Raw genomic sequence first — 13,997 nt, 5'->3', positions numbered from 1 at the left:
CACTCAGGCATTTTCAGTTCCAATGGTATCCATGGCATTTCTGTGCAGCTCATGTCCAGTATGGATTAGTTTCGACGTATACAGTAAAGTGCTATTAGCTTGGTGAGAGCAGTGACACAGATCAGTATGCAGGAGTATCGAAGAGGATCATAGCGCAATAGAGCAGTGGTTCTCAAAGTGGGGTTCTGGGACACTCGGGGGCCCTTGAGGGGCTTCCAGGGGGTCCCCAACAAAACGAGAAGACTTAAATCTTGCAGTAATTAAAGTCACTATGCATTATCCCAGTTAGAGAATGTATAAAATGACTATTCTAATCATAGGTTTCTCTGTAACCACTGTTATCTCCATGTGCAATGTACACAGTTCTATAATTCAGTACTAAATCAACACCAGTCCATGGCGTCTATTTGTGTGTATCTATTTGGGGTCCGTGACATGAAAACATTTGAGAACCCCTGTAGTAGAAGAATGAGAGGCAAAAACAGGGATCACATTCACACATTCTGTCACATGCACACCACGCACCAGTACATGAGAGTAGAGCTTTGTGTACAGTCCTATCACCATCTAGCGGCGATCAACAGTACTGCAAGTCTCCTCCCATTCGTCCTCAAACACTTCACTAGGTGATGCAGCAACCAATAATTAGCACTTTCTCTCTGAAGCAGTTTCCACTCAGTTGCCAGGCAGATTAACGAATTCGACACGATGTTTTTAAAACTAGAGTATCATTGCAACCCCCATCATTGCAAGAAATTCAGATCTGCTTACTTGTAACCAGCATGGATAAGGCAGAATAGTGCAATTGTAAGGGTTTTGCTGGGAGGAGGTATTGGGGCAGGTTCATTGCCTAAAGCTTGAAGTCATTTGATGGCAATGGCATTTATTGGAGTAACCATGGATGGAATTTACTAATTACAATCACTCTTGTTACTGTAATTGAGTATAGATTTTGTCAGCTCTCCATAAGCATTGCATTAGAGACTGGGCTGTTGTAAACTGCTGAGAAGAGAAGAGTAATCTGGCTTTACTTTGTTTTGTATCTTTTGCATGGAAAAGATCAAGAAATATTCTCTTTTGTAAAAAAAAAAAGAAGCATTTTTTAGGAGTACATTTTAACTTAGCTACTTTTCACTGGTGTAAAAATCTAAATAGATTTTTACACCAGTAACTTAACCTCTACCTGAATAAAATGCCAGTACTTTTTCCACCCCTGGGAGTAACTAAAGCTGAATTTAAACACATGACAATGAACTCTCTTGTGACCTAGCTCTTCAGGTTCACCCAGCAGTGAAAACAACAGATCTGAGACACGCAGGCCCAAACAAAACACAACAAATTTTTCTTATAAGACCGCCGAGCCGAGCCAGCTCCGTCACATTTGGTCACACTGACAGTGAAAACAGCAGCGTGTCCTTGTGAAGCGGCTGGCTGTTGTGTCCGCAAGTGTCCGGTAGTCGTGTTAATATTGATGCTTGGTGACATGATTATTGCTGTTTTTTTTTATTTTTTTGGTTGCAGCAGTGTTATTTTGCTCTAACCTGCGGCACTGTGGCTGTCTTGTGATGGCTTCCTTGTACTAACCTTAACACTGAGTTCTGCTATTTCTGCTCTCTCTCCCTCTCTCTCTCTCTCTCTCTCTGCCTCCCCTCTCTTTCTTTTGCATTCTCTTTGCTATCCCTCTTTCTCACTATACCATCTCTCTATCTCTCTCTCTCCCTCCCCTCCCTGTGGTATTTGTCCCCTGCTATAGAGATTCAGGGTAAGTATCAGCCTATTGCTCCCTGCATCTTACCAGCCCTCTCTCTTTCTTACTCTACCCATTCCTCCTGCGACATCCAACTATCCCAATCTTCTCCTATCATTAGAGCACCATAGTGGAGAACTGAGCACCATCTGAACCCAGTTTATCCAGCTTCTCATTTGTGGAATAGTGTTTACCCAGCGTTTTAGCCTGACATAAATCTTTATGACGTGAATTCACAGTGTCAGAGTGGTCATGGAATTCCTGGAATACCACAGGATTTCGAGAGGTGTGTTACAGACAGGGAACATCAGGGAATTTGATCATTTCTCTGGGGAAGTCAGGGAAAAAAAGTCGGGTCACTTTACCCAACTGGAGTGGAAACCAGACTGAAAAAGAACATCAACAAACCAGGAATGAAGAGCATTTGTAGGTCATGTAAAGGGCTTAGTTATGGAAAGTTGTGGAATAGTCATGAAATCTTACATCAGGGGCACAATGGTATATACATCATACTAGGCAATGTCAAACTGATGTAAGTTATATGAGTATAGCGCCTTTTAAAGGGAAAAAAAAACAGTAATTTGAGTGTTTCTGAGAAAGTAATCAAATTTACCGCCACAGTTGAACCAGTGAATTTCAACAAAAATCCATCTAAGGACTGGTAATGGAAATTAGTCTAAGCTAGAATTCAGTGGGTTCGGATACAGCGTCTTTGAAACCTACAGTGATTTCAGCTTCAGTCTCCTGGTGATAGATCAGAGCTGGGCTTCTGTAGCTGGTTTAGCCCTAGACGTCGGAGTCGTGTCGTCTACACCCTCCACAGTGCATGATGTAACTCACTTAACTTCTTCTTCTTCCCTGACTCCTGCATGACTCCTCTGGCGGGTACCGCTGGCTCGTAGTCCCACCGCAGGCTTTTTTCCCTCTCCGCTGTCTCTCTCGCTCTATCTCGGCTCCTGTTTCTACTGCCGACATCTCTGCCGCCTGTTATTTTTGCATGCTTTAACCCCACAGAGAGCTCTCCGATGTCTTCCTTTCAATTCGCATTTTCATGATTTTTCTAACTGTTACAGTAGATAGGATTCAGATTGTGTACCGTACATATGCATCTATGTCTAGCTCCTGTCATTATGTGGTTATTGTGTATTACGAGTGAGTTCCGTAAGTATTTGGACAGCAATGCATTGTTTGTGTTCTGACTCTGTACTGTCATTATTTTGGGTGCGGACTGACACAACGACTATGAGGTTGAAGTGCCTGGCATAAATCTTTATGACATAAATTCATAGTGTCAGAGTGGTCATGGAATTCCTGGAATACCATGGGATTGAGAGTCAGGGAATTTGATAATTTATCTGGGGAAGTCAGGGAATATCAGGGAATTTTCCAAACGGGTCACTTTACCCAACCGTCTCTCAAATAGTAGCGCAAAGTTGCCGCAAAAGACACTCGCCAATATGTTTGAAAGATATTAACTACTAGCTACCCTAAACAAGGGTCTGAGTTATCAAACCAGGCTTGAATCAATGGAGCTTGAGGAGAGACATGAATTGCTTTAATCATTCTACAAACTAAGTTCATGTTCAATAGTAAAATTATTTGGGCTTCTTTAACCGTTCATTTGATGCGGCTGGAAAATAAATTCAAATTAAAGGTGACTGTTCACATCTTAACATATGCAACATTAGTTTACCATATGCCAGAAGTCATTCATTTATTTGGTAGACAAATTTGAAACTGCTCCGTCGTTCCCTCTCCGTCAAGATCCACCACAAGTTTAATTTCATGGGCTAAATAAATGTAAAATGGAAAGGTCATAAGTTTGATATGTCTTGATGAAGAGTCCTTGAGCAAGACACTGACCCCAGGGGCATCAGTTCACAAAACCCCTATAGAGTAGATGATCTGATTAAGTTTTGGAGCAATTTGCTGCATAAATCTGCATATTAATGAGGAGAAACTGATTTTCTTGCAACTACTATAACTCCTTAATGATTTAAGATACAGAGTTCATATTAATACCACCCTTGTTTTAGATGAAGACAAGTGTGTTGATAGAAATATTTGCTAATGAATGCATGAATTAGCTTAATTAATGATCTCTTAGGCAGCTCAAGTGCTTCTTGTTTTAGTTAAGGGCTCCAGATAGTTTTCTGGGGATATTTGCTTGATCTTTGCTCTCCAAGTTTAAATTTGGACTGACTGTTTAAAGCTGTTAATCCGCACTTTGACTCATAGCATCTGTGCCATTTTGTGTGCCAATTAAAAACAAGTATGGAGACAAAATATCAAACACGGCGTCGCTGTCCAAAGAGCTCGCTGTATCTCACTTAGTCTGGGTTTCATGGTGTATGCCAGTGGTTTGATGGAGCAATGCATTATGGGAGAAAGGAGGAGGGGAAAGGGGGATATCCCATCAAGCCCTGACACACCGCATCATGTTCATGTTTGTTTATTTTCTCTTCTTCTGCTCCATACTTCTCTCTTTACCTCTTCCACACACACACACACACACCATTTCTCCAAATCCTTCCTTTCCTACCCCCTTCTCCCTCTTTGCCCACGTTTTTATCCTCCCCTTTCCCCCTCATCTTCTCTCTGACCTCCTTGTCTCCCTCCCTTTTTACCTCCTATATCTTCTCCTGCCACCATCGCGACACCCACCCCACCCCACCCCACCCCACCCCACCCCAGGGCGAGGGGACCTGCAGCCCCAGCTGGACAGCGCCATGCAGGATGTGACCGACATGTGCCTGTTGATGGAGGAGACGGAGAAGCAGGCGGTGCGCCGGGCCCTGGTGGAGGAGAGGGGCCGCTTCTGCACCTTCATCGGCTTCCTCCAGCCCGTCGTGGTGAGGAGAGAGGAGGACGGGTGGCTGGGAGAAGAATGGAGGGAGGGAAGGAAGGGAAGATTGAGGAGGGAGGAGTGAGGGATGGATGGGAAAGCAATGGCTGTTAGTTCTGTGACTCCAAAATATAGAAAGTGACAGTAGAAAATTGGGAACACTGTACTTGAATTGCACTGGGAGGCATCATAAATGCATGATGAGTGTGTTAAGCACATATGCACTATTCTCATATTATAATTACATCAGAAGAAAAAGCCTATAATACATTATGTGATATAAGTCATTATGCATTGGGTATGACTGTGCAGTGATTTTTACCTATACAATTGCCTCAAAGATATGTATTACATGTATTACATGTATAGTAACATGTATAGTAAAGTTATGTATTACATGTATAGTAACATGTATAGTAAAGTTATGTATTACATGTATTACATTTATTACAGCATATCCAGCATCTACTGCAACACACTTATAATGATCTTACCAATACCTTACAATGCATCATCATGAATACCCTTGTTGTGTAATGGTAATAACATGTTATAGTGAAGTGAAACATCTGATGGGGAGGCCGGCAGAGAATGAAAGGCGGACATTGTTTCTTTCTTGTTGTTTATCAGAACGGAGAGATCGCCATGCTGGGAGAGATCACCCACCTCCAGGCCATCATTGATGACCTCACTGTGCTGACCACTGACCCTCACAAACTGCCCCCCGCTAGTGAACAGGTAACACATGCACACACACACACACACACACACACACACACACACACACACACACACACACACAAAAACATGCACATACAACATATGTAAAGCACTGAACAAATGCTAAACAAGCTCTCTCTCTCTCTCTCTCAGGTGATTAAGGATTTGAAGGGTTCAGATTACAGTTGGTCCTATCAAACCCCCCCTTCCTCCCCAAGCAGTTCAGGCTCCCGCAAGAGCAGCATGTGCAGGTACACACACACACACACAAACACACACACACACACAGTATACTGTACATGGGTTATGAATTGATTAATACCACAGCCTCCAGTGTTCTTGGTAATGATATTATGTCATGAAAGAGGTGCCGTCCCTGATGCCTGCCTGTCTGTATTTGTCTCACTGTGATTGTCAGTCCCTCTGTCTGTTTGTCAGTCCATCATAACTGTTGTCCATAACTGTTGTCTTATCCCCAGTTCAGTGAAATCTCCAAATAAAAGAATCAAAGCCTTCAGACAGAGAAACAAGTCTGGATTTTCTTTTTGAGCCGCTAAAGTACTTACAGTTGTATAGCAGGGTTAGATCAATAAATGATATATCATCATTTTTGTCCACCTCTGATATGGGAAGTCCTTAACCTGAACTGATTCTAATGCAACATTTTGATCAGATTCAACACAAGTTTTTACATGAATATGGAAAATTTTAGTGCCAATGTTCTAAATGCTGGTTCAGAGGTTTTTCCACCCTGCCAAGAATAACATCCTGCGGGAAAACACTGAATACTCAATACAATTTTTTGGATTTGTTTCAGCATAAAAACAGTCCAATTTTAAGATATTGAACATTGGCAGTTTCAATCCAAAACACCGGCTAATGAATGTTACGCACAAGCTCTTCTGCCTTAAACTGTGAATTCACACAACGCTCAAATTCAGTCTTTAGATAATGAGATGGAGACTAACTGAAAGCTAAAAATGGACTTATATTGTTCTTTGTCTGACAAATCCACTTGGTGCATGAGTGTGTGAACCTGTCTCTGTCAGAATATATGCATGCAGCATCAGTTGTGTGTGTGTGTGGATCTTCATAAGCTTACACTGTCTCTATCTGTCTACCCCATCCCCCCTTTTCTCTCTCCCCTCTCACCAACCATTACCCAACCCCAAATTGTCTCTCCTTACCGACTCGTCTCCTGCATGCCTAACCTCCATCTCTTTGTGTGTTGTCTACAATTTGCCCTCTTTCTCTTTTGCGAAAACCTTTTGATTTTCCTCTATTTTTTCTGGGTGGGGAATACTGGTTTTATTTTCCCGCCTCTCTGCTGTTAACTGGTGTCTGACCTCAATGCGTCATCGCATCGCGGGCTTCCACTAACAACCCGCAAAACTACTCAAACGCCAAATCATGAACTCCAACACTCCCCCCTACCAATCACATCGCATCCTGTAAACTAACCTTCATCCAATCGTCACCTTTAATCCATCCTACACGCTTCTCCTCCTCCTCCAATAACCAACTGCGACACATCTTACGAACTTCATTTCCTCATACTCTGTCTTCTTAAACATCGTCTTTACTCCACATCGCCCTCGTCCTCCAATCCCTGCCCATCCCTCCTTCCCTTCGCACTCCTCCTCCTCCCTTTCCTCCATCACTCCATCTCCCCCCCCCCCCCCCCCTCCTCCCCCTTCAGCAGCGTGAACAGCGCCCACAGTAGCGCCTCCCGTTCCTCGGGGGGCGGCGGTAGTGGCGGTATTGGTGGAGGTGGAGGTGGTGGTGGTGGTGGAGGAGGGGGCGGAGGCGGCGGAGGCTCCCAGCCCCACTCACCGACCACCTCCTCCTCCTCCTGCTCCTATCGCTACCGCAGCAGCCTGGCCCACCAGCCTCCGCCGCCGGGGGGCGTGGCGGCCCACCGCCTCAGCAGCGTCTCCTCCCACGACTCGGGCTTCGTCTCCCAGGATGCCAACGTCTACTCCAAGCCGCCCTCGCCCATGCCCTCAGACATCACCAGCCAGGTACCGGTGTTTTTCACACACACGCATGCGAGTATGTACACACGTCACTGCAGTAAATCAATCAAAGATAGTCTAATGAGGCTTAAATTTTAGTCTTTCCTTAAAACAAGTGAAAAATTCTCTAGAAATCTTCTAGAAACAAGTCATTTGATTCAAAAAATCCTTGAAATAAATTGATTTACATTGTAAACAAGTAGAATCATCTCACCCCACTGGCAGATTGTTATACTTATTTTTTTAAGGAAAATATGGTTTTAAGGCTTAATGTTAGACTACATGATTTACATATGAAACCAAACTGTCTGTTAGTTGTCTAGTGTATTTCCTCCATTTCACACAGTGGTTTCTCTGCTTCACTGACCTTTCTCTCTCTGTCTTCTATCTGGATTAAGAGAGGGAGACAGAGAGACAAGCAGAGACTCAATTCAATTACTTTTTTCTCATGATTGTTTATCAGAAACAATATTGCCAAAGCAGTACACAAAGTGTCATTTTTCAAAAACCAACAAACATCTCTCTCTCTCTCTGTATTTCTGCTGTAGAAGTCATCCAGTTCAGCATCTTCAGAGGCCTCAGAGACGTGCCAGTCAGTCAGCGAATGCAGCTCCCCTACAACTGTGAGTACTCATATTCATACACTGTGCACTGTTTAACTTTTACAGCACACAAAACAAATGAAAAGTTAGTAATGAAAGTAATTTGTGAGCTAACATCGAAGAAAACAAGCATTATTTTTTCACAGATAATTAATCTGTGCCATCAGAGCTCTAAAATGTAGGTGTCAATAAATTATTTAACAAAATCCTTGAAATTATTAGATATGGAATCAAAAATTGCATTTTGATCCATCTTTTTCTGATGTGAAATGGGTCTCTTGTAAAGGCAAATGTCCCTGGATTCATGACCGTTTGTATTTTTCTTTTAGAAGTGTTCATACCCAACAGCAGAATTTCATTTGGGCAAATATAGCAAATATTAATTAGTGGGTATGTGGTGCTCTTCTCTGCTGCAGTCCCACTTTGTGATTTAGACTGATAAGACAGGTGGATTTTAACATAAAAATCTTGCCTAGTGCAGCTTAACACCCAGGGAAACTCATCAAAACACACCAGTACTACAGTTATGTTGGTACCCAGAGGGTCAGGGTCAGCACCCAGAATGGTTTAAGAAACACTGATGTACATCATTGGCTGTTGCAGACTCAGGTCATTTCTGTTTAGCCCATTACAAACAATTGCTACCTTCAAGTGCTCCTCGTAAGTTCCTTCTTCTGACTTTGGAAGCTGTAAATACGACTTGTCGCGCATTCATGTGCTTTTGGTGAAAAATAATAACTAAGTGGGCCCTCTAGCAAAGGTAGTTTTTTTTGGTGGCTGTGGTTTATTTTATAAGCAATTAAATAATGAGAAAAATGCATCTCAGGCTTGCAATTGATGTTGACACGACTTCCGTGCTTTCCACCCTGTAAACACATCTCAGCAACTGGGATATCATAGAAAACTCCCTCTTTCCCAATCGCATTGGCCATTTTGTTGAGTCACTCATGTGCACTCAACAGCTAATAAGGATATTTCTGACAGCACTTGAAGGCAGCAAATGAATTTTCCTTACTAATGGGGTGTCAGGTTAATTAGGGAGGTACTTAAAGGGTTGCTGGTCACATTCCCAGTACCAACAGCGCTGAAAAACTGCAAAAACACCACCAAGCAAGGGCACCTAAACTCCATTTGGATTTATACCAATGTACATCAAGGATGGTTATTGAAAAAAGTTAACGTTAGCTAAATACTGTGATACAATGATACAGCATTGTGTCATTGAGGATGTATGTGTCCTTGTAAAAATAGACTGCGCTTGGATTTGAGATACAGTCTGGAGGCTGCTTCGCCACTTCCCATGATCTTTCTAACATAGTTATCAAATGTAGACTTTTTCATTGACAGTCTTACACTTTAGTCTAATTACAGTTAGTTTGCATATAGTGTCATTTTCATGCATGGATGCCAGTGACTAAGTGTGCTTATGACATTAATTCTTAGTGAAGCCTTTTCTACTGTGGACTCTGCTGCCGATCTGTTCCCACTCTTCCTGATCTAAACTCTCTTCTGTTTCTCACTGTGAGCTTACAGTGTGGGCGTGTGAGAGTGTGTGTGAGAGTGTGTGTGTGTGTATACATGCACTGGCTTGTATGCATGTGTGTTAGGCCCAGTGGTCCCCCACCACCACCACCACCACCACCAGCTGCCTCTATCTTCTCTCTCTCTCTCTCTCTGATCATGTGACTATGTCTCTCGTCCCGCAGTTTGGCTCGTCCTTCGCTACCTTCCGCCCTGCTCTCTCTCACTCTGGCTCCACCAGGCCTCTCTCTGTCATTCTACCTGTTCCTGCGTCCCCACCCTATAACCGCCCCCCCGGATCCAGCTCCTCCTCTCCCACATCAAAGGTTCCTATCTGGAAGGTTTGTTCTCCATTCGCTCCCATTTCTTTTTTTTATTTCCGTTGCCATTCAATATGAATCATTTTCTTTCAAATTAACGCTTATTAACAGGATTTTTGTTTTTCCTTTTACTTTTCTTCATCTGATTAACTCATTCATAACCACATTGCTTTGCCTCCCTGAAGTACTCATGCCCAACCGCTGTGTGTGCATGCATATTTTGTTGGCCTTCCCGTCTCACTCACTGGTTTTGCAATCTTCCAACTGGGGATTGGCTAAAACTGAGCAGGCCATGGAGAGCTGACCAATCAAAAAACAGCAAATGGAAAAATCCCCCGCCTACATACACTCACACACACTCCAGAGACAATCCACCCACAAAGCCCCCTCACTCTGCACTCAGATGAAGGGCCTCAAACTGCTGGAGAGTGGACAAGTCTCTCGCGCTAATCTTACTCGCTACTTCCTGGTTATTAACCCCGCCCACCTCTTCAGGATTGGTCCAAGGCAGGTCAGTATGAGCAGCCGGTGGCCGGAGCAGCGGTTCAGAGGAGGAAGGAGCCTCTCGATAGGCTGAGGGAGAACGAGGCGTCGCCGGGCTCCCAGGGTTACGCCGGAGCAGCGCACCCTGACGACGGGCAGAGACCCAGGATGACCCCGGCAACCATCGCTGCCAAGGTAATGCAGGATGGTGATGACAAGGAGGCTGAAGATGGTGATGGTGTTTAGGAGAATTAAGGGAAAATAGAGAAATACGAACAGTAGGTTGGTGGAGGAATGCTCGCAAATGTGTGTGTGTGTGTGTGTGTGTGTGTGTGTGTGTGTATACACCAATACTGCATTCACATTTTGGCCTAAAAAAGCCATGCCAGTCAGCATTATAAAATGTCAGTCAACTGCAACAGCATTCTATTTTATGGTGATTTTGATGAAGAAAAATCAGATCTGTTACTCTAAACAGTATTGGGTGACTTTATTTTTCAAATTTAATCTCATTTCAATAATAATATTTTGCAGAAAATATTCAATTTGAATCCCATTGCAAATGAGCAGGAAGCCAAGCAGTGAATTGGAATAGCCGAGCCACACCAAAATTTGGCAGTACATATTTTTCCCCTGGAAAATGTTTCTGAAATCCAAAACAGTCATTGAGATGCTCAGCACTTGCTTATTCACTACTTTATCTTTGATGGAAGAGGAGACAATAAGAGCAGGTGAACAAACATACATTTTACTAGATGTTTCAACATGCATTTTGCCTTCACCACTGCGGGAAAGGCAAAAATTGGGAAAATTTGACTCCAGCATTGACGTTGTATGTTTGCTCTCATTCTCCTATTGAAAACAGTGAACATCCATTTTGCTGTTTTACCACCTACCACCACAAGGTGAAAGAACAGGATGACATCTCATTGTTATTTGGCCAACTTGTAAACGTTCACGTGTTTAACTTGTTGGAACACCCACATCCAAATTTCAAATCAACCATAACCGAACTGCAGCAGACATTACTTGCTTTTTCTAAACAGACTTGATTGTATTACTGTGAGTACAACAGATTATCCCCGTGGTTACACCTGTCTTTTCAATGCGACTTCAGTGATCAGAACTGTCAGATTGGATCTCAGATCCGGTCGCTTTGATGTGTCCACACATGACACTTGTATGTGAGCTCTGTGGTCAGATACGAGATCGGATTTGTTTTATATTATAATCAAGAAACATGTCGCCGTTTGCAAGACAAGCTCTCCTTTTGTTCTTGTTATTTCACATTTTTAGCAGTAGAACTCGCAACAGGCAGCGGTTGTTGAGGACAGCGCAGGCGTATGCTTTATGCACAAGTCATATTCCTCAGCTCTCTTATGGTCCCAGTGGAGACACCGAGTGGCTGAATAACTTTCGTACGTACTTTGTATGCCTCCAGCTTCGAGGTAATCTTCAGTGGCAAAACACCTTAGAGCCTCCATGTCCGTGCGGAAAAGGGTGACCGCGTCTCACGTCAATGGAAGTGTAGTAAATTAATGACATTGCTTGCAATATCCACATTATGGATGGATTTATGTCCACACACAACTGAGATCCGATAGGAATTGTGAGCCAGGACACCTCAGACCGTGGATTTTGAGATCAGATCTCAATGTTCTTGTGTTGACGCACTTTTTCCAAGTCAATGATGTGACTCTGTGTGTCCTCAGCACGGAGAGGAGGTTTCTCCAGCAGCGAGCGACCTGGCCATGGTGCTGACCAGAGGACTGAGTATGGAGCAGCAGAAAAGCAGCAGAGACTCCCTGCAATACTCTAGCGGCTACAGCACCCAGACCACCACCCCATCCTGCTCTGAGGACACCATCCCTTCACAAGGTACATCTCTCATCTTTTCTCCTGTCTTCTGCTGCGTTTTCTTGACACCAACCTGTCAAGTGATGGGTATTGATTGAAATACCTACACATTTGCAGGTTTCCCTTATTGACTTTTCCAAGAACCACTGCCTTTAGAAAACAGTGTTTTTAAATGATCAAAATCACACAAGGAAAGTGGTGCATGATCCATTTTACCACCCTTTCATCAAACACTATTTGATGGGTCTATTTTGACAGACATTTCCATGGAGACTGACTTTGAAGCTCTGTGCACCAGACTGATTCTTAGGATATTCATAGTAGTTTAGCTTCTGGCTTCTGAATTTATAATCATGAAAATGGTATTATAAATTGATTTCTATGCCTCTTTTCCTAGATTTAGCTTGCAAATGTTGCTGCTCAGTGTTCCTGTGTGAACTGGATGGCCTTTAGCCAATGCAAATCGGCTGGCTCTCCCAAGTGTTCTATAATATGACTACATTTCTTCGTCTTTCCTCTCTTTCTTTTGGGGTTTCGCTTCTCTCCTATTAATTCCTCTTAAATGCTTCCTCCATATCTCCTTTTCCTCCCCCCCCCCCCCCCCCCCCCCCCTTGTACTCATAGGTTCAGACTATGATTGCTACTCGGTGAACGGTGATGCGGAAGGCCCAGATGGACAGACAGAGTTTGACAAGTCCTCCACCATTCCTCGCCACTCCAACATCGCCCAGAACTACCGGCGTATGATCCAGACCAAGAGGCCAGCCAGCACGGCCGGCCTGCCCAGCGGGGTACTGGGTCCCGGGGGTCACGCGGGAGCAGGACAGGGAGCTGGCGGAGGTGGAGTGGGGACCCCGGGCACCGCCACCATCCGCCGAACCCCGTCCACCAAGCCGGGCGTGAGGCGCACGCTGTCCAACGCGGGGCCCATCCCCATCCGCCCGCCCATCGTGCCTGTCAAGACACCCACTGTGCCCGGGGACTCGCACTCGCCCGGCGCGGGTGGCGGCGGCTACGCGGGCGGAGGGTACGTGGGTGGCGTGCCGGTGCGCGTGGGCAGCGAGGAGTGCGTGTTCTTTACGGGAGTCGAGGACGCGCAGGGAGCGCTCGATTATGTGAAGGCGTCGCCCAAGCGCCTTAGCCTGCCTAACACCGCCTGGGGGTCGGGGGCGGGGTTAGAGGTCTACGCCCAGCAGCACGGAGCCCACGGAAGCCTCGCGATGGGAACGGGTTCAGCGGGCGGATCGGAGGAGGATCAGATGATCGCGGCCAATCGGCACAGCCTGGTGGAGAAGATCGGCGAGTTGGTAGCCAGCGCGCACGCCCTTGGGGAGGGTCAGTTCCCCTTCCCCGCCCTCCCCGACGACCCGGCCCCGCCGCCGACCGGCCCCAGCGACACTCAGACAGGGGCAGACGGGGCAGAAGGGTCCGGTGACATGCTGACGACTATCAGGAGAGGGGTCCGCCTCCGCAAGACCGTCTCCAACGACCGCTCGGCGCCGCGCATCTTGTGATTGGAGGAGAAGCAGGAAGAGGAAGCTACTTGTCAGCCAATAGGGAGTCAGGTGTCGGTGTGGTGCAACCCAACCGCCTAGTACATACACACAGACCATGTAGAGAAATCTATAATGTAACAGAAGATGAATGAAAACAAAAACGTACACAAAAAATAAGTTTAAAGACGCCATTAGAGTAAATGATATATAATATAATGATAATAATAACATTAATAATGGTAACCCATGCTGATAATTAAAGTTAAATACTGAATATTGACAGGCTCCTAGCTGGCCACTATAACTCTAGCGTGTGTTGGACGCATGTTTGTCTTCTTTACACCCTCACCCAGGGACGGAAGGACTCACAGGAAAGACGGATAGGAAAAAA

The 13,997-nt window shown here is 44.8% G+C and overlaps 1 protein-coding gene across 1 annotated transcript in view; it reads left to right on the top strand.

The window, feature by feature from the left end:
* Positions 1-13,795, top strand: part of mtss1lb (MTSS I-BAR domain containing 2b) — a 70,406-nt gene extending 56,611 nt beyond the window's left edge. The window contains exons 7-17 of the mRNA XM_078282946.1: positions 1,754-1,762; positions 4,442-4,599; positions 5,223-5,330; positions 5,466-5,563; positions 7,024-7,067; positions 7,119-7,333; positions 7,876-7,950; positions 10,266-10,448; positions 11,966-12,131; positions 12,735-13,284; positions 13,324-13,795. Coding sequence (XP_078139072.1) covers positions 1,754-1,762; positions 4,442-4,599; positions 5,223-5,330; positions 5,466-5,563; positions 7,024-7,067; positions 7,119-7,333; positions 7,876-7,950; positions 10,266-10,448; positions 11,966-12,131; positions 12,735-13,284; positions 13,324-13,624 — 1,907 coding nt within the window. The 3' untranslated portion in view covers positions 13,625-13,795. The remainder of the gene's footprint in view (positions 1-1,753; positions 1,763-4,441; positions 4,600-5,222; positions 5,331-5,465; positions 5,564-7,023; positions 7,068-7,118; positions 7,334-7,875; positions 7,951-10,265; positions 10,449-11,965; positions 12,132-12,734; positions 13,285-13,323) is intronic.
* The last annotated feature ends 202 nt before the right edge of the window (positions 13,796-13,997 follow it).

The sequence above is a fragment of the Centroberyx gerrardi genome, chromosome 1 (genome assembly GCF_048128805.1).
Source record: "Centroberyx gerrardi isolate f3 chromosome 1, fCenGer3.hap1.cur.20231027, whole genome shotgun sequence".
Classification (NCBI taxonomy): Eukaryota; Metazoa; Chordata; class Actinopteri; order Beryciformes; family Berycidae; genus Centroberyx; species Centroberyx gerrardi.
The sequence above is the reverse complement of the archived record's forward strand: the minus strand, read 5'-3'. Positions and strand labels throughout refer to the sequence as shown.